The 20,000-nt window shown below is 44.9% G+C and overlaps 1 protein-coding gene across 2 annotated transcripts in view; it reads left to right on the plus strand.

Annotated features, from left to right (window-relative positions):
• The window catches only part of anapc1 (anaphase promoting complex subunit 1), a 35,734-nt gene that overhangs the window by 9,058 nt on the left and 6,676 nt on the right, over window positions 1-20,000 (plus strand). The window contains exons 19-45 of one of the 2 annotated variants that reach the window (XM_068734413.1): window positions 434-565; window positions 650-724; window positions 1,592-1,681; window positions 2,315-2,484; window positions 6,000-6,091; window positions 6,790-6,938; window positions 7,904-7,982; window positions 8,463-8,499; window positions 8,856-8,929; window positions 9,039-9,217; window positions 9,347-9,433; window positions 9,541-9,680; window positions 9,868-9,986; window positions 10,371-10,501; window positions 11,282-11,422; window positions 11,675-11,827; window positions 11,915-11,996; window positions 13,076-13,167; window positions 13,598-13,732; window positions 14,088-14,170; window positions 14,613-14,691; window positions 14,786-14,860; window positions 15,167-15,219; window positions 15,304-15,451; window positions 16,766-16,962; window positions 18,047-18,133; window positions 19,551-19,668. In XM_068734413.1, coding sequence (XP_068590514.1) covers window positions 434-565; window positions 650-724; window positions 1,592-1,681; window positions 2,315-2,484; window positions 6,000-6,091; window positions 6,790-6,938; window positions 7,904-7,982; window positions 8,463-8,499; window positions 8,856-8,929; window positions 9,039-9,217; window positions 9,347-9,433; window positions 9,541-9,680; window positions 9,868-9,986; window positions 10,371-10,501; window positions 11,282-11,422; window positions 11,675-11,827; window positions 11,915-11,996; window positions 13,076-13,167; window positions 13,598-13,732; window positions 14,088-14,170; window positions 14,613-14,691; window positions 14,786-14,860; window positions 15,167-15,219; window positions 15,304-15,451; window positions 16,766-16,962; window positions 18,047-18,133; window positions 19,551-19,668 — 2,997 coding nt within the window. The remainder of the gene's footprint in view (window positions 1-433; window positions 566-649; window positions 725-1,591; window positions 1,682-2,314; window positions 2,485-5,999; window positions 6,092-6,789; window positions 6,939-7,903; window positions 7,983-8,462; window positions 8,500-8,855; window positions 8,930-9,038; window positions 9,218-9,346; window positions 9,434-9,540; window positions 9,681-9,867; window positions 9,987-10,370; window positions 10,502-11,281; window positions 11,423-11,674; window positions 11,828-11,914; window positions 11,997-13,075; window positions 13,168-13,597; window positions 13,733-14,087; window positions 14,171-14,612; window positions 14,692-14,785; window positions 14,861-15,166; window positions 15,220-15,303; window positions 15,452-16,765; window positions 16,963-18,046; window positions 18,134-19,550; window positions 19,669-20,000) is intronic. The other variant, XM_068734414.1, reaches the window with a different exon arrangement.

The following is a 20,000-nucleotide window of genomic DNA, read 5'->3' on the forward strand; positions in this document are numbered from 1 at the left end:
CAACAGACGCTTCGGTCAGAAAAAAGCAACAAAAACGAGGCTTAAAATTGTGATATTTGATCAGAAATAAACCTTTTACTTTCACCAGATCCTGTAAAAAAACATTACATTCTGAGCTCTTCTTTAGCCAAAGTTGGATATTTAAGTTTCTGTTCTTCTTTTTAATGTTTTTTAATGTTCATTTGATTGTGAGAAACCTGAATCTTGATCGTGATAAATGTTTGATTCATTGTTCAGCCGTAGCTTCATTTATTTGTGGATCAATGAACCCTGAAGAACCCTGAAGAACCCTGAACCTATTGAATCATAACGCCTGAGGCTCCACACTCACAGAACCAGGGTTACATTGTAACCCTCATTGTTTTCTCTTATTTGAAGCGACGCTCGTTTTAACGTGATGGTTGTTTTGTTGTTATAACCCGTTATCACGCAGGTTTTGGTGAAGTGGTACAACATCTACAACGCCCCCGGAGGTCCCAGCGCCCACGCCGAGTGGAACCTGTTCGTCACCTGCTTCATGACGCTGATGGGCTACAACACCGAGCGCCTGGCGTGGACACGCAACGTGAGTCAGCCGCGAAAAAAGGGCTGTTTTTAAAATACCCGACGTCAAACTCTTGACCTCACGCCGTCGCTCTTCTTCTCACAGCTGCATTTTGAAGTTCCTCTCTCTCCGGTGATTGCAGCGAAGAAGGCTCGACCCTCTGACGGAGGATCCGAAGAGGTCTGTGACGCAATGAGCATCAGTCAGAAGTACCAGGTCTAACCGGTAGACCTGGAGTCATGAGCATTTCAGAGTGATGACGAAGTCCTTTAGCTCTGAGAGGTTCAGGGAACAATCCTGGAACAAGTCTTTAATCCTAGTTTAAAGCAGCAACAGACGCTGCAGTTATTCTATAGACATTACATTTTGTGATCAACGTTTGTATTTATTATGAGAAGTTAAAGCAAACTATTTGTTTATAGTATGGGAGCAGAACCTGTACAATATATACTATAATAAAATAAATAAAATATCTTGTTTCAGTCTCTGTAAAAATAATAAAATAAATAAAATATCTTGTTTCAGTCTCTGTAAAAATAATAAAATAAATAAAATATCTTGTTTCAGTCTCTGTAAAAATAATAAAATAAATAAATAAAATAAATAAAATAAATAAAATAAAATATTTACAGAGACTGAAACAAATGTGTCAGTTCTTTGATGTGATGATGGTGAATATGATTTATTATACGGTTGTTTTTACGGTCTGTTGATGGCGCTCTTCTGATCTCCGCAGCGACACGACCTTTATTCAGAAGAAGCAATAAAATCATTTTACAGTCATTTTCTAGATCAATACAATCATTTAAAAATCACTTTAAAAATGTTTTAAACCAATAAAATCATCTTGAAATCGTTTAATAAAAAATGTATTTTACATTATTTTACAATTATTGATCTTTAATAATTAGCTGTGTAATAACAGGATGATGATCCGCTGACATCATACATCATACTTTATGCATGTTTCTCCTGTCTGTAAACAACAATACAACTGTTCCATCCATCAGGACGTGATGCACTCTTGTCTGTCCTCCCTCCCTGCAGGACCTGGACTACTTGTTGGGGTCTCATTACCACCGACAGATGAACTCTCAGCCCGTCTGCACCGCAGAGACCACCACAGGCCAGTCCTCTGTAAGATTCACTGATCTTCTTATGCGGAGCTCCTCCCCCAACCCGTCAAAATGCATCACAACGTGCGTCTGATGGGGATCGTGTGCTCTGACTTTGAGTGACTATCGTTTATTCATGGGTTTAGCTACGAAGTGCATGAAGGGTCTACGACTACGAGTTATCGTTGACACTTTGTCACTCGGTCGTGACATTTAAATCCAGGCAGATCAGAGTGTTTCTATATGAAGCAACAGCTGCTCTCAGGTTCAAGACGTCCCTATAAGTTGGTGTTACTTCTGGTCTTTGTCTTGTTGTGTGGTCACATGATGAAGGAACCTGGTCTCTGGGTAAGTCCTCTCTGAAAGTACCGGGAAACTCTAAGTCTTAAGAGCGCCGTGGAAACATGAGCAACGATGAGCTGGAGGAACCTTCTCACTTCTTTAAATGTCGTCCCGGATTAAAACTACCAGGAACTTACAGAACTAATATAAATCACTACATTCCTCCTTCTCCTTCCTCTCCTTCTCCTTCTCTTTCCTCTCCTTCTCCTTCCTCTCCTTCTCTTTCCTCTCCTCCTTCTCCTTCTTCTCCTTCCTCTCCTCCTCCTTCTCCTTCTTCTCCTTCCTCCTTTCTCCTCCCTCTCCTTGGTCCCAGGTGTCGTCTCCCTCCGGTCCGTCTCTGAAGCTGGACAGTGCTGCTCCTCTCTTCCCTCACATCCCGGCTCTGTTCTACGTTCTCCATCTGCTCTATCAGGAGCTGCTGCTGGACGAGCTGCAGAGAGCCAGAGCCTCGTCGCTGGTCTGTCTGCTGCAGCAGCTGGCCAGGTGACTAGCCGTGTGTGTGTGTGTGTGTGTGTGTGTCTAGCCTTTAATTTATTTTATTTTTATTTTATTTTTTTATTTTATTCATCTTATTTATTTTTTTCATAATTTATTATTTTTTATTTCTTAGTTTATTTTTTTATTTTATTTTATTTATTTTTATTGTATCCACTGTCTCACTGATCTTTCTGTTGTTATTATACGGAAAAAGCCAGAACTGTTGCTCTAACACTAAAAACATTATATATATATATATATATATATATATATAACTGAAAACATGTTAAAAACATGTCATTGTTTCTAGTTAAGTGCTGAACTTCAACAGGTTGTCGAGTGACAGCAACAGAGCGGGTGGGGGGGTGAAGAGCCCTTCAGAGTAATTGTAATAAATTGTCCCGTGTTGGCTGTTGGTTGGTGGCTGTTGGTTGGTGGTTGTTGGTTGTTGTTGGTTGTTGGCTGTTGGTTTGTGGCTGTTGGCTGTTGGTTGGTGGCTGTTGGTTGGTGGTTGTTGGTTGTTGGCTGTTGGTTGGTGGCTGTTGGCTGTTGGTTGGTGGTTGGTGGCTGGTGGCTGTTGGCTGTTGGTTGGTAGCTGGTGGCTGTTGGTTGGTGGCTGTTGGTTGGTGGCTGTTGGTTGTTGGCTGTTGGTTGTTGGCTGTTGGTTGTTGGCTGTTGGTTGTTGGTTGGTGGCTGTTGGCTGTTGGCTGTTGGTTGGTGGTTGGTGGTAGGTGGCTGGTGGCTGTTGGTTGTTGGCTGTTGGCTGTTGGTTGGTGGCTGTTGGTTGGTGGTTGTTGGTTGTTGTTGGTTGTTGGTTGTTGGCTGTTGGTTGGTGGCTGTTGGTTGGTGGCTGTTGGCTGTTGGCTGTTGGTTGGTGGCTGTTGGCTGTTGGTTGGTGGCTGTTGGCTGTTGGTTGTTGGCTGTTGGTTGTTGGCTGTTGGTTGTTGGTTGGTGGCTGTTGGCTGTTGGTTGGTGGTTGGTGGCTGGTGGCTGTTGGTTGGTGGCTGTTGGTTGGTTGGTGGCTGTTGGCTGTTGGCTGTTGGTTGGTGGCTGGTGGCTGTTGGTTGTTGGTTGTTGGCTGTTGGCTGTTGGTTGTTGGCTGTTGGCTGTTGGTTGTTGGCTGTTGGTTGTTGGCTGTTGGTTGGTGGTTGTTGGTTGTTGTTGGTTGTTGGTTGTTGGCTGTTGGTTGGTGGCTGTTGGTTGGTGGTTGTTGGTTGTTGGCTGTTGGTTGGTGGCTGTTGGCTGTTGGCTGTTGGTTGGTGGCTGGTGGCTGTTGGCTGTTGGTTGGTAGCTGGTGGCTGTTGGTTGGTGGCTGTTGGTTGGTGGCTGTTGGTTGTTGGCTGTTGGTTGTTGGCTGTTGGTTGTTGGCTGTTGGTTGTTGGTTGGTGGCTGTTGGCTGTTGGCTGTTGGTTGGTGGTTGGTGGTTGGTGGCTGGTGGCTGTTGGTTGGTGGCTGTTGGCTGTTGGTTGGTGGCTGTTGGTTGGTGGTTGTTGGTTGTTGTTGGTTGTTGGTTGTTGGCTGTTGGTTGGTGGCTGTTGGTTGGTGGCTGTTGGCTGTTGGCTGTTGGTTGGTGGCTGTTGGCTGTTGGTTGGTGGCTGTTGGCTGTTGGTTGTTGGCTGTTGGTTGTTGGCTGTTGGTTGTTGGTTGGTGGCTGTTGGCTGTTGGTTGGTGGTTGGTGGCTGGTGGCTGTTGGTTGGTGGCTGTTGGTTGGTGGCTGTTGGCTGTTGGCTGTTGGTTGGTGGCTGGTGGCTGTTGGTTGTTGGTTGTTGGCTGTTGGCTGTTGGTTGTTGGCTGTTGGCTGTTGGTTGTTGGCTGTTGGTTGTTGGCTGTTGGCTGTTGGTTGGTGGCTGTTGGTTGGTGGCTGTTGGTTGTTGGCTGTTGGTGGCTGGTGGCTGTTGGCTGTTGGTGGTTGTTGGCTGTTGGTTGTTGGCTGTTGGCTGTTGGTTGTTGGCTGTTGGTTGTTGGCTGTTGGCTGTTGGCTGTTGGTTGTTGGCTGTTGGTTGGTGGCTGTTGGTTGGTGGCTGTTGGTTGTTGGCTGTTGGCTGTTGGTTGTTGGCTGTTGGTTGTTGGCTGTTGACTGTTGGTTGTTGGCTGTTGGTTGGTGGTTGTTGGTTGTTGGCTGTTGGTTGGTGGTTGTTGGTCGTTGGCTGTTGGTCGGTGGCTGTTGGTTGGTGGTTGTTGGTCGGTGGCTGTTGGTGGTTGTTGGCTGTTGGTTGTTGGCTGTTGGTTGTTGGCTGGTGGTTGTTGGCTGTTGGCTGGTGGCTGTTGGTTGTTGGCTGGTGGCTGGTGGCTGTTGGTTGTTGGCTGTTGGCTGTTGGTTGTTGGCTGTTGGTTGTTGGTTGTTGGCTGTTGGTTGTTGGCTGGTGGTTGTTGGCTGTTGGTTGTTGGCTGTTGGTTGTTGGCTGTTGGTTGTTGGCTGTTGGTTGTTGGTTGTTGGTTGGTGGTTGGTGGCTGTTGGTTGGTGGCTGTTGGTTGGTGGCTGGTGGCTGTTGGTTGGTGGCTGTTGGTTGGTGGTTTTTACTTAAAGGCTAAAACGATGACGCTCATCAGTGTTTATTTCACATTTATCTCAATAACTTACAGAATAAACTGGTTCTGATCCTTTGAAGATGAGTTCTTTGTAAATAAGTCTGGTTCAGGACCACAAGGTGCTTAAACACTGTACAGGTTTATATCCACTAGTGTCAGCAGATCTGATTTAATATTTAATAACAAACATACACAAGTGGTCACAATACCATGGAAATATTATGAGTTCATTTGTTTAACTAGTGGTTGTTATTCTACATGCAGTTAAATCACACACACACACACACACACACACACACACACACACACACACACACACACACACACACACACACACACACACACACACACACACACAGCTGAAGTGTGTGTGTGAGATGGATTAAAAACTATTGATCATCTCATGTAAATCAGTCGTGATGACTCACGGCTGTTAATTACTCAGAAACAAGTTAAATGTCAGAGGAGACGTTTTTAGATTTGATTCAACGTCCTGCAGCAGGCCGAGCTCTTAAAGGGACAGTATACCCACTTCTAAAGCATATATACATATATACATATATATATGTATATATGTATATAACTAACTCCAGACCTGATCAATACCCCGAGTTTTACTCATTTAGAACCAGGTTTCAGGAGTCCACCAGACTTCATTCTACCCTCGTCATTTCTGCTTTATTTCTGTTTTATTTTTATTTTATTTATTTTATTTATTTTATTTATTTTATTTATTTTATTCATTTTATTCATTTTATTTATTTTATTGTTATTGCATTGTGTGTTTATATTGCATATTTTAATTTTATTTATTTATTAGTTTATTGTTATTGTCTCACTTCTGCTGCTTTGTCTGTCAAAGCACTTTGTAAACTCTGTTTTTAAAGGTGCTGTATGAATAAAGTCATTGTTGTTATTATTATTATTATTATTGTTATTACCTCACATAAACACTAACATGTATTAATGAAGTGTGTTCTTTGTGTGTGCAGAGACCTCCAGTTGGACGAGTACGTGGACCTGTACTGGAGAGACTACCCGTCTTTAATCAGTGTCTTCACTGAGAGCTGCGTCATAGACCAGAGTGAGTCTGATATCGGGGTCTCAAGTCAGGAACCGGACTAGAGGTGACCGTGAAGGCCCCTTCATGTCGGGGGGGTCTTATCCTCTGACCTCGTTAGTGGTTAGTGGCTACGACGAGAGCTCGTCAAATCCTCTGAACATCAGCCAACGAGACAACCGTTTGGTTTCCCTCTAGTTTGAACTGTCCTCCACGCTGCTGTGATCCTGTACATGTCCCCTCTGTGGGACTAATGAAGGCTTATCTTATCATTGTAGCTGCTCCATCAACACTCACACTCCACAACTCTCTCTCTCTCTCTCTCTCTCTCTCTCTGTCTCTCTGTCTCTCTCTCTCTGTCTCTCTGTCTCTCTCTCTCTCTGTCTCTCTGTCTCTCTCTCTCTGTCTCTCTCTCTCTGTCTCTCTCTCTCTCTCTCTCTCTCTCTGTCTCTCTCTCTCTCTCTCTGTCTCTCTCTCTCTCTCTCTCTCTGTCTCTCTCTCTTGCTGTCTCTCTCTCTGTCTCTCTGTCTCTCTCTCTCTGTCTCTCTCTCTCTCTCTCTCTCTCTCTCTCTCTGTCTCTCTCTCTTGCTGTCTCTCTCTCTGTCTCTCTGTCTCTCTGTCTCTCTCTCTCTGTCTCTCTCTCTCTCTCTCTCTCTCTCTCTCTCTCTCTCTCTCTCTCTCTCTCTCTCTCTCTCTCTCTCTCTCTGTCCCTCTCTCCTCAGCTCTGATTGGTCAGATGCAGCGTCCGTCCTTCCTGAGGGCGGAGCCTCCCTGTGTGCTCAGCTGGCTCAGTGGCTGCCTGAGAGGAGAGGAGAGCCCGCCTTTCCCCTGCCTGCCCGGCATCTGTACGAGGACCAGGCTGCTGGTTCTGGTACCGACTACAGTTTTAATGCTTCTCTCTCCGGGCTGATCACTCGTTGTAATGTGTGGCCAACAACCGAGTTCATCTGGAGATCTAACACAGCGTGAAAGTGGAACAGAACCGCTTATTGGCCTTGATTTTATACGTTTCTCAGTCTTTTGTTTCTCTTGATTTGATAGTTCACTACAGACACAGAAATAAAAAGGGAGAAACAGCAGATACATGCTTTGTGTCTTCAGTAGAAAGAGAACATTCAGTATTTGTGTTGACTTCAGAGCGGTCTGGATCCTTGTAGACCAGCTGCTATGATCAAACAACAAAGAGATCTGTATCTGTTGATGTGGATCATCAAGGATCTGCTGTTAGTATCGGTGGTACAAATGCGTGATCAGGGATCTTTGCTCCCTTTCCTCTCTTGCGCTGATCCGGGACTTTTACGCTCCTCTGGATCAGACTTGTGAAGAGAGCTTTAAAGGTCCGCGGCGACGTTTTGTTCTCCGCTTGGACGAGCTTCTGTCTTTTTAAAAGTCTGATCCTCCGGCTGCCTCCTGAGGGTGAAGAGTTCAGCTTTGATTCACACGCAGTCCGACGATTTATTTGTGGAGCGTGTCGGATTATTTTTTCTGAACATAAAGAGCAATTATACCCGGAGATGTGAATGTCGATGGGTTCAACCTTCACTTCTAAATGAAGAGCTCTTCTGTTGTTTAAGAGGAGGATGACGGAGGTGATGACGACTGTACATGTGGACAGACAGTCCAGCTCAGGAGTAAACACACTGACGGCGTCACGCGTTTGGTGGTTTCACATCTTAGATCACAACATATTTCACCTTTTCTGTGCATGTCAAAGAAAAACATTGCATGCTGGTATATGAATGTGTGTCGTAAATGTTTTGCAGCTGTAGAGATATTTGATATATTTTCACACGGATAAAAACGAGTGAAGCTGATGATCTCTGTTTGTCTTCTCAGAGTTTTGCTCTCTACATCGTCGGAGATGAAAATGCAACTTCAACAGAAGTATCAAAGTACCTGGTGAAGCTCTCTGCAGGTGTGTGTGTGTGTGTGTGTGTGTGTGTGTGTGTGTGTGTGTGTCTCTTTTCTACTCAAACACAAGTGCTCATTGACTTTGTGGGCGGAGAGTTTTTATTTCAGGAGTCAAATCAAACAAATGTCGTCCCACATAGATGAAGTCCTTCACTCACCGGGAGCAAAATGTCAACCTTCATTGAAGCTGAAGTTAAAGTGCTTTTTTAAATTTGTTTTAGTGACAAACGTTAACGACCAATCAGTGAAGGTTTGAGAGTTCTTTAAAAACTGGACGGTTTTACTGCAGGAGGACATGAGAAGAGGAGGATCAAATAAAAAGAGAGCGAGTGAATGAACCTGTTGACCTCTCTGTCTCTCTCTCTTTGTCTCTTTCTCTCTCTTTGTCTCTGTCTCTCTCTCTCTGTCTCTGTCTCTCTCTCTCTTTCTCTCTCTCTCTCTCTCTCTCTCTCTCTCTCTCTCTCTCTCTCTCTCTCTCTCTCAGGTCAGAAGTACTGTACCAGTGAACTGCACTACAGAAGGTAATTACGCCCTCAGCTTGTTGTTGTTTCTACAGTTTATCTACGTCTCTGATGTACAGAATACGCCATGTTTCATTTAAACAGCAAACAAACATCCAATAAACTAAAAGTTAAATGTGTAAAATAAAAAGAAACATTTAAAAAATGAACCAACATCACCAGAATGTGAAGAGGTTACAGTGTTGACGTTCTACTGAAGTTAGCATGCTAACCAGCTAGCCCCGACACGGCCTGTGTTGTAGTACCACTTGTAACCTGGGGAGGCGATAGTGAGTATCGGCGCGTTACTGTCGTATTCCGTGTTTCTTCCATTGTTCTCTCACTAGATTCCGTCGTTCGTTCGTTGTTTCTTGTAGACAGAGCAGTGTGAAGGTGAACTTTTCCTGTGAGAGTCTGGCTGAGCAGCTGGTGGTCTGGCTCACCTCAGAAGGTGAGACAGCTTCACGCTAATTCAAAACACACACCCCTTCAGACCAGGACCTGGAGCCTGGAGTGTGTGGAGACATCTTGTCGGTAACTTTCTTCCTTCCCTGGTCTAGGGTTCACCCTGAAGGACCTGGAGTCGGTCCCCTTTGGCGTGGCTCTGCCCATCAGAGAGGCCATCTACCGCTGCCGAGAGCAGCCGTGTTCCGATTGGTCGGAGGAGGTCTGTCTGCTGATTGGCCGACAGGATCTGACCAAACAAGCCCACAAGATGACTCTGGCCAAGAGCAAAGCCGTGGGTTTTCTGATCAGAATAATAATCCCACATCAATAGAACTATGAGTAACTGCCATATTCTTAAAAACAGTGAGGTTGTTGAGATAAGTGTGTGTGTGTGTGTGTGTGTGTGTGTGTGTGTGTGCAGTCTGTTGGTTCAGGTCTGTCCTTGGAGCCTCCGGTGGCCACAGAGGCAGACGAGGAGGAAGACGGGATGTCCGACATCATTCAGGAGGTAACACACACACACACACACACACACACACACACACACACACACACAGTAAACACGATCAACTCTGTTGTTGTTGTCACTGTTACGTGACGTGTGATCCTCTCCAGGTCACAGGACTGATCTGGAGTCAGGATCTCAGGGTCCAGGAGGTCCGGAGGCTCCTGCAGAGCTCCAGGCCGGTCCGGGTCAGTGTTGTCCAGCTACCGGAGGTTTCTGACCACGAGTACATAGAGGAGAAGGAGAACAAGTGAGTGTTCATCATCGTCATCTGAGACCAACAGTCATGTGACATATAGTTATATACATATATATATATATATATATATATATATATATATATATATATATATATATATATATATATATATATATATATATATATATATATATATATATATATATATATATATATCCTATGTATGTGTCTCCTCCAGACTGCTGCAGCTGTGTCAGAGGACCATGGCTCTCCCGGTGGGTCGAGGCCTCTTCACGCTCTTCTCCTATCAGCCGGTACCGACCGAACCGTTACCCGTCCCCAAACTCAACCTGACCGGTGAGGAGAACATGTGGAAGTATGAAACATCTGTGCTGTGGATCAGGTCGTTAAATGATCTATATATATATATCTATATATATCTATATCTATATATATCTATATATATAGATATATATATATATATATATATATATATATAGATCATTTAGACTTCTGATATTTCACTTTACTGACGTGTTGTCCTCTAAACCATATTTTAGAGTTTTTACTGTGAACAGCGAGAAGCTTTGTTTAGTAAGTAAATAAATAGTTATGGATTTTGTAAATATAAACGTTAACGTGTGAAATATTTAGAGATCATCTGAGCTGTGTGAGATATATTGATGTCCACATGTTCAGCATGACACAGAGTCAAAGTACATGAATGAATATTGTGTACAGGCCGCGCCCCCCCGAGGAACACCATGGTGGACCTGAACAGCGGGAACATCGACGTTCCTCCCAACATGACCAGCTGGCCCAGCTTCCACAACGGAGTCGCTGCTGGACTCAAAATAGCTCCGGCTTCACAGGTCGGTCTGGAGAACCAGCACCTCCACCCGGCTCCTTTATTCAAGTCACTATGAGGAACTCCTGACTGTTCTGGTCACGTGACTGCTCCTCCTCTGCTCCTCCTCTGCTCACGTGACTGTTCCTCCTCTGCTCCTCCTCTGGTCACGTGACTGCTCCTCCTCTGCTCCTCCTCTGCTCACGTGACTGTTCCTCCTCTGCTCCTCCTCTGGTCACGTGACTGCTCCTCCTCTGCTTCTGCTCTGCTCCTCCTCTGGTCACGTGACTGTTCCTCCTCTGTTCCTCCTCTGCTTCTCCTCTGCTCCTCCTCTGGTCACGTGACTGCTCCTCCTCTGGTCACTTGACTACTCCTCCTCTGATCACATGTCTGCTCCTCCTCTGCTCCTCCTCTGGTCACTTGACTGCTCCTCCTCTGCTCCTCCTCTGATCACGTGACTTCTCCTCCTCTGGCCACGTGACTGCTCCTCCTCTGGTCACGTGACTGTTCCTCCTCTGTTCCTCCTCTGCTTCTCCTCTGCTCCTCCTCTGGTCACGTGACTACTCCTCCTCTGCTCCTCCTCTGATCACGTGACTGCTCCTCCTCTGGTCACGTGACTGCTCCTCCTCTGGTCTCCTCTGGTCACATGACTGCTCCTCCTCTGGTCTCCTCTGGTCACATGACTGCTCCTCCTCTGGTCTCCTCTAGTCACGTGACTGCTCCTCCTCTGGTCTCCTCTGGTCACGTGACTGCTCCTCCTCTGGTCTCCTCTGGTCACGTGACTTCTCCTCCTCGCTGTGTTCAGGTGGACTCGGCCTGGATCGCCTACAACAAGCCAAAGAGCCCCGAGCTGGCCAACGAGTACGCCGGCTTCCTGATGGCTCTGGGCCTCAACGGACACCTCACCAAGCTGGCCACACTCAACATCCACGACTACCTCACCAAGGTGTGCGCGCACACACACACACACACACACACACACACACACACACACACACAGGGGTCTAATGAGAGCTGTCCGTCATGTTGAGCTGGTTGGACTCGTCACAGTTGGCGCTGATTGCAGGTATTTCATCACACGCTGTGGTCTGATGTCATCAGCTGACTTCTTTGAAGACAAGTGTGTGTGTGTGTGTGTGTGTGTGTGTGTGTGTGTGTGTGTGTGTGTCTGTCTGTCTGTCTGTCTGTTTCCCCTCAGGGCCATGAGATGACCAGCATCGGGCTGCTTCTGGGCGTGTCCTCAGCTAAGCTGGGCACCATGGACATGTCAATCACTCGACTCCTCAGCATCCACATCCCGGCCCTGCTGCCCCCCACCTCCACCGAGCTGGACGTCCCGCACAACGTCCAGGTGAGTCTGCACAACCTCACCAGCGCAAAAATAATAATAATAGAATCCTGATTGAGTTTTCTCTCTCTCTGTCCGTCTGTGGTGCAGGTTGCTGCTGTGATCGGCATCGGGCTGGTGTACCAGGGAACAGGACACAGACACAATGCTGAAGTCCTGCTGTCTGAGATAGGTGTGTGTGTGTGTGTGTGTGTGTGTGTGTGTGTGTGTGTGTGTGTGTGTGTGTGTGTGTGTGTGTGTGTGTGTGTGTGAGCAAAAATAGACGTATGACATCTAAAAACAACAATTATAGTTTAAAACGGGTGTCACTCAAACTTTTAATTGATTGGACTTTAATTTGATCAGAGAAGCTGAATAAATCAACAAACAGAGCAGTCCATTAATCAGTTCTTTGTTGACAGGTCATTTTAACTACTTTCATAATCTCTTAAATATGTGATATAAAATATAAATATCATGAACTGACTTTTTATCAGTTTTAAGTCACATTTTTATAATAATAATAAATAAATAGTAGAACAGTTTGGTAAGTTCAGAGCCTTTTAAAACCAGAAAAGAAGACAACACTTGTACCACGTTATGAAATCCTAAATCCAAGACGATATATAGTTTCATATCACGATATATATATATATATATATATATATATATATATATATATATATATATATATATATATATATATATATAGTCTCATATCACGATATATATAGTCTCGTATCACGATATATAGTCTCATATCACGATATATAGTCTCATATCACGATATATAGTCTCATATCACGATGTATAGTCTCATATCACGATATATAGTCTCATATCACGGTGTATAGTCTCATCACGATATATAGTTTCATGTCACGATATATAGTTTCATATCGCAATATATAGTCTCATATCACGATATATAGTTTCATATCACGATGTATAGTCTCATATCGAGATATATAGTTTCATATCACGATGTATAGTCTCATATCGAGATATATAGTTTCATATCACGATGTATAGTCTCATATCGAGATATATAGTTTCATATCACGATGTATAGTCTCATATCGAGATATATAGTTTCATATCACGATGTATAGTCTCATATCGAGATATATAGTTTCATATCACGATGTATAGTCTCATATCACAATATATAGTCTCATATCGAGATATATAGTTTCATATCACGGTATATAGTCTCATATCACGATGTAGATATGATATTGATATATTGATACGTGTGTTTCTGTGTCTCAGGTCGGCCTCCTGGTCCAGAGATGGAGTACTGCACAGACAGAGAGTCCTACTCTCTAGCTGCTGGTCTGGCTCTGGGTATGGTCTGTCTCGGGGTGAGTCACTTTAACAAATAGTCGTCATATTATGAGAAAAAAAACTTTAATATTCTCTGAGATTATAAAGTATTTTACAGAAGATGTTTATATACATTAAACATAAACAGAAATACGATTAATTGGATTGTATTCACCAGAAGTGTATAATATGTGTCCCTTATTAATTAAATAGTAAATACGACTGAAATGTCTTCTTTTGATTTTTGGGTTGCAGGTAACAAAGAGGATACATTTGAGTTGAGGACATTCGATATGCAATGTCTTTTTTCATTTAATACCTCCAGTATTCAGAGTTTTTTCTCACTGATCTATTCCTTTATAATCTCAGAGATTATCCAAGTTTCTCTCTCCTAAATTTACAACTTTAATCTCCGGCTCCTTTATAATTATTACTCACATTATTATCATCATTGTTCCGTCCTTGCAGCATGGCAGTAACCTGATCGGGATGACGGACCTGAACGTCCCCGAGCAGCTGTACCAGTACATGGTGGGGGGGCACCGCAGAGCTCAGGCCGGAGCCAACAGAGAGAGACACAAGTCTCCCAGCTACCAGATCAAGGTAGAGGACATCACACCAATGTATCTACTCATAATTAGTATTAATGATGTAATATAACGAGCATCAAGGCATCATAATGTAACTGAAGTGAACCCCAGTTGGTTAGCCGTTAGCGGTGGTGCTAACGTTACTAGCTCTCCTCCTGTTGGTTTAAACACTGATTGGTTGTTTAAAATGAAATAGAATAGAATAAAGGTTATTTTCTCTCCACATGAAGTTGACGACAACACCGAGCTAATGTTCACAAACGTTGAGGTTAACAACACTGTTAGCTCGCTGATTAGCCACCGTGGTTAGCTGGAATGCTCATTATTTTGTTTTTCTTTCTCCTAACGTTGTGGACGTTTCCTTTCAGGAGGGCGACACCATAAATGTGGACGTGACGTGTCCCGGAGCCACGCTGGCCCTCGCTATGATCTACCTGAAGACCAACAACAGGTGAGAGGACCTGCATTCTCTCTAGTGTCCACCAGGGGGCGACTCCTCTGGTTGTATAGAAGTCTAGTCTAAAATGACTCTACTTCTCTCTTGATTTATTCCCTCAGTAAACATTGTAAACATGAGTTTATTATCTCTAGTTTACAGTCTTCTTCAATACAGCATGATGTTCATTTAGTACATGATGCTCCATTTAGAGTCACATAGGTGACGTAGAATAACTCAGATTTACCACGTTAACATGCTGAGTTTCATAAATACGACGTGGTGCTTTCTGATTATCACCCGTGTGAGTGTTCCTCACCCTCACGATGAACACGCTCTCCGCTATTGGTCAAGAGGCTCCCCGGAGTCTCCGACGCCGTCCGTCTATTGGCTGAGAGGGTGTTGAAGGAGGGTCTTATTAACACCTCCTCGTCTCTTCCTGGTTCTCTTCCTCTAGGTCCATCGCTGATTGGCTGAAACCTCCAGACACCTGGTTCCTGCTGGATTTCATCAAGCCAGAGTTTTTGCTGCTGCGGGTCAGTGTGTGTGTGTGTGTGTGTGTGTGTGATTGTTCTTCCCACCTCTCCATAATAATCTGGTCTCTCTCTTCTTCTTCTTCTTTCCTCTCAGACTCTCGCTCGCTGTATCATCATGTGGGATGAAATCCTCCCAAATACTGAGTGGGTCAAGAGTAACATACCCCAGGTGAGAAAACACACACACACACACACACACACACACACACACAGCAACAAGTCACGGTGACTTGTAGAGCTGTGACACGAGGCGGTGGAAACACCATCACTGTTGTCCACAGGGAGGCGCCAGAATCAACAGAAAACCTCACACTGATGCTGATGACAGTGAGGCAGTGGTTAGAAATATAATGATACCTGTTGATAAAGAAACGGTACAGACATGGGAGAGAATCATGTGATGTTATGAGGTAATGGAAGTTAAGCTACAGAGACATCAACAATAGTTAGTCTCTACGTTGGTTTTGTTTTTCAGATCATGAGGGGGACCTTTGACCCTTCAGAAGACATCAACATGGAGACAATGGCGTGAGTATTTTTTAATGTAGCGGTAGTCGTCGTGACGTTCTCTGCACCACCGCCAGGACTCACCGTGTGTCTGGTTTCTCTCAGCCAAGCCCAGGACTACATCACGGCCGGCGCCTGTATGGCTTTGGGTTTACGCTTCGCCGGCTCCGCCAACTCCGACGCCTTCGACTGCCTCTACGAGTTCGCCAGGACCTTCATGAAGATCATGTCCTTCGCTGGCACAGCGGCCGTTGTGAGTGTCGCTGGGATTTAACCCTCTGGACTCCAAAAGAACAGCATGCTTTCTTTAAACAATCCCCAAAACTACACCGGTTCAAGGACCGCACTAACAACATTTAGTTTGATTTCTCTCTACTTCTAGTCATTATCGCTCTGTTTCCATAGATGTGCAGGACTTTTATTTTGAAATGAAAATCAAGACCACAGAGACAAAAAGGTTCAGAGCTGTGTTCACATACATGTACTTTAGATAATGATTAGTTCTGTCTGTCTGTCTGTCTGTCTGTCTCTCTCTCTCTCTCTCTCTCTGTGTGTGTCTCTCTGTGTCTCTCTCTCTCTCTCTCTCTCTCTCTCTCTCTCTCTCTCTCTCTCTCTTTGTGTGTGTCTCTCTCTCTCTGTCTTTCTCTCCCTCCCTCTCTCTCTCTCTCTCTCTCTCTCTCTCTCTCTCTCTCTGTCTCTCTTGTCTGTCTCTCTTGTCTGTCTCTCTCTCTCTGTCTCTCTTGTCTCTCTCTCTTTCTCTCTCTCTTGTCTCTCTTGTCTCTCTCTGTGTCTCTTGTCTCTCTCTCTCTCTCTCTGTCTCTCTTGTCTCTCTCTCTTTCTCTCTCTCTTGTCTCTCTCTTGTCTCTCTCTTGTCTCTCTTGTCTCTCTCTCTCTCTTGTCTCTCTCTTGTATCTCTTGTCTCTCTCTCTCTCTCTCTCTTGTCTCTCTCTCTCTCTCTCTTGTCTCTCTCTTGTCTCTCTTGTCTCTCTCTGTCTCTCTTGTGTCTCTCTCTCTCTCTCTCTCTCTCTCTCTTGTCTCTCTCTTGTCTCTCTTGTCTGTCTGTCTCTCTCTCTCTCTCTCTCTCTCTCTTGTCTCTCTTGTCTCTCTCTGTCTCTCTTGTGTCTCTCTCTCTCTCTCTCTCTCTCTCTTGTCTCTCTTGTCTCTCTCTGTCTCTCTTGTGTCTCTCTCTCTCTCTCTCTCTCTCTCTCTCTTGTCTCTCTCTTGTCTGTCTGTCTCTCTCTCTCTCTTTCTCTCTCTCTCTCTTGAAATGAAATCTAAGACTTTTCTTGAGTCTGTTGTACTTTTGATTTAGTTCAAGTTGAAAGTTCAACTGATGACTGAAGTAAAAAGCTGAGTTTCATGTTTGATATGTATGTTTCTGTGGTTGGAGGAGTTGTTTTATTTCTTATTTATTTGAATTCATGACGTGACAGTGATCTGTTCTGGATCAATAAAAGGTTTTTTTTTTTTTTTTTTTCAATCTCTCTCTCTCTCTCTCTGTGTGTGTCTCTCTCTCTCTCTCTTGTCTCTCTTGTCTCTCTCTCTGCATGTGTTCCGGTCACCGCAGCAGACGGGTTACTACAACCTGCAGACGGGTCTGTCCATGATCCTGCTGGCGATGTCCATGGTGATGTCCGGCACCGGGAACCTGAAGGTGCTGCAGCTCTGTCGCTTCTTCCACAAGAGGACCGGAGGAGAGATGAACTACGGCTTCCACATGGCTCATCACATGGGGCTGGGGCTGCTGTTCCTGGGGGGGGGGCGGTGAGGGAGACACACACACACACACACACACACACACACACACACACACACACACACACACACACACACACACACACACACACCGGTCAGGTGCTACTGAATGGGCCGTTCATTAAAGCTCTTTATTTAACGGGTCAGAAACGACACAAATGACCAAAATAAACAAGTGTTTGTTACAAAAATGTGCAAAATAGATAAAAAACCATTTAAAATGTAAAGCAGAAATCCAGTCCTTTGATCTGTCCTCAGCCTTAACATGTTTTTAAACAACTGGTGATTTTAATTGTCAAATATTCACCAGCTTTGTCACGTTTCTGTTTGTTTTGGTGAACCCTAAGGATGAAGAATGAAGGTTTTTCTGCTGAAGAAGTGGGTCAGAAGGCGCTGGGTGTCGGGGGTCTACGGGGCCATTAGTCCCTCACATAGGTCTCTGTTTTGTAAAGCCTGAACTTGTACGAGGGCTCTTTTGTGCTCTCCAGCAGCCGTTTAACTGAAGAGCAGCGTCCTCTCACCGACCCTCCGTGTGAAGTCTGACTCCATCGCTCTGAGCACACACTCAGCCGCTCACGTTGTGGTGAAGAGGCTCCGTGTTGAGACTGAGGACGCTTACTTTTATATCGTCGGCTTTTATTCATATGGAGCAGTGTCTCTTTAGAGTTCAGAGATGTTTTCAATAAACAATGTGAGCATAACAACACGTCATTGGAAAGTGCAGAAGTGTTGCAACAAGCTGCCAAAGTAGGACGTATTTGTCCAAAGAGGGTCCACAAACAAGGTTTCCTTCAACTTGTTGCGTCTCTGTCTGTCTGTCATTTAAATCACATTTAAGAAAGTCGTCTCTCATTAAATATTCATATTTGTGAGGAAATGTTTTGCGGTTTGAAAGATGAAAACTGGGCATTAGTGAGCTCTTAAAACACATTTTAGTGACAATTTCAAGTGCAACTGAAGTTTTGCTAGTGAGGCTTTCGGGGGTCTGAAGTGTCCATCGAGGGGTCTGGACCCCCTGAGACCATCGTATTCAGCACCCTGTACAGAGGTGAGGGTTCGATCATGTGACGACGTTTAACATTCTGTCTCTTAGATACACACTCAGCACCTCCAACTCCGCCATCGCTGCTCTGCTGTGTGCCCTGTACCCTCACTTCCCTGCTCACAGCACCGACAACCGGTGAGACACACACACACACACACACACACACACACACACACACACACACACACACACACACACACACTGTATATATGTGTGAACCTTCGATTCGTGACGGACATCAAACTGAATCTGAGTCCAGAGAAGTCCTTTTTGCTTCGGAAAGGTTCCTAAAATGACCTGAAGTATCTAAGCTTCTTCCTTTATTAGCTCCTCTAGCGTAGGAAACACTGGACCTTCCTTTATTATCCCCTCTAGCATAGGAAACACTGGACCTTCCTTTATTATCCCCTCTAGCATAGGAAACACTGGACCTTCCTTTATTATCCCCTCTAGCGTAGGAAACACTGGACCTTCCTTTATTATCCCCTCTAGCATAGGAAACACTGGACCTTCCTTTATTATCCCCTCTAGCATAGGAAACACTGGACCTTCCTTTATTATCCCCTCTAGCGTAGGAAACACTGGACCTTCCTTTATTATCCCCTCTAGCGTAGGAAACACTGGACCTTCCTTTATTATCCCCTCTAGCGTAGGAAACACTGGACCTTCCTTTGTTAGCTCCTCTAGCGTAGGAAACACTGGACCTTCCTTTATTATCCCCTCTAGCATAGGAAACACTGGACCTTCCTTTATTAGCTCCTCTAGCGTAGGAAACACTGGACCTTCCTTTATTATCCCCTCTAGCATAGGAAACACTGGACCTTCCTTTATTAGCTCCTCTAGCGTAGGAAACACTGGACCTTACTTTATTATCCCCTCTAGCATAGGAAACACTGGACCTTCCTTTATTATCCCCTCTAGCATAGGAAACACTGGACCTTCCTTTATTAGCTCCTCTAGCGTAGGAAACACTGGACCTTCCTTTGTTAGCTCCTCTAGCGTAGGAAACACTGGACCTTCCTTTATTATCCCCTCTAGCATAGGAAACACTGGACCTTCCTTTATTATCCCCTCTAGCATAGGAAACACTGGACCTTCCTTTATTAGCTCCTCTAGCGTAGGAAACACTGGACCTTCCTTTATTATCCCCTCTAGCGTAGGAAACACTGGACCTTCCTTTATTAGCTCCTCTAGCGTAGGAAACACTGGACCTTACTTTATTATCCCCTCTAGCATAGGAAACACTGGACCTTCCTTTGTTAGCTCCTCTAGCGTAGGAAACACTGGACCTTCCTTTGTTAGCTCCTCTAGCGTAGGAAACACTGGACCTTCCTTTATTAGCTCCTCTAGCATAGGAAACACTGGACCTTCCTTTATTAGCTCCTCTAGCATAGGAAACACTGGACCTTCCTTTGTTAGCTCCTCTAGCGTAGGAAACACTGGACCTTCCTTTGTTAGCTCCTCTAGCGTAGGAAACACTGGACCTTCCTTTGTTAGCTCCTCTAGCGTAGGAAACATGAACTGTGTGTGAGTGTTGCTGTTGCGTCTGCAGATACCACCTGCAGGCCCTGCGACACCTGGCCGTCCTGGCTGCAGAGCCTCGTCTGCTGGTCCCTGTGGACGTGGACTCCCTGAAGCCCTGCTACGCCCTCCTAGAAGTCACCTACAAGGTGAGTCCTCGGCCCCATCTTCAGACTGACCACGGAGACCAGACGCCGTCCAGAACCACAAGCTGACGGGACTTCTAGCTTTAATGATGAGGGTTTCTCTACTTCCTCTCTCACAAGCTTTTAATACGTCTACATGGCTGCACTTCCTCCTGACGAGCTGTTTTACATGCAACCACACATGCACACGCACACACACACACACACACACACACTCACACACTCACACACACACACACACACACACACTAACAGGAGCTGTAATGTACAATATGTGCATGAGGAACGTCCAACAAACAGGTTTGAGCAGCTTCAGAAACCAGGATATTACTTTT

The sequence above is a fragment of the Cebidichthys violaceus genome, unplaced genomic scaffold, assembly GCF_023349555.1.
Source record: "Cebidichthys violaceus isolate CVI_PGR_0920_01 unplaced genomic scaffold, fCebVio1.0.p SCAF_64, whole genome shotgun sequence".
In the NCBI taxonomy this organism is placed as follows: Eukaryota; Metazoa; Chordata; class Actinopteri; order Perciformes; family Stichaeidae; genus Cebidichthys; species Cebidichthys violaceus.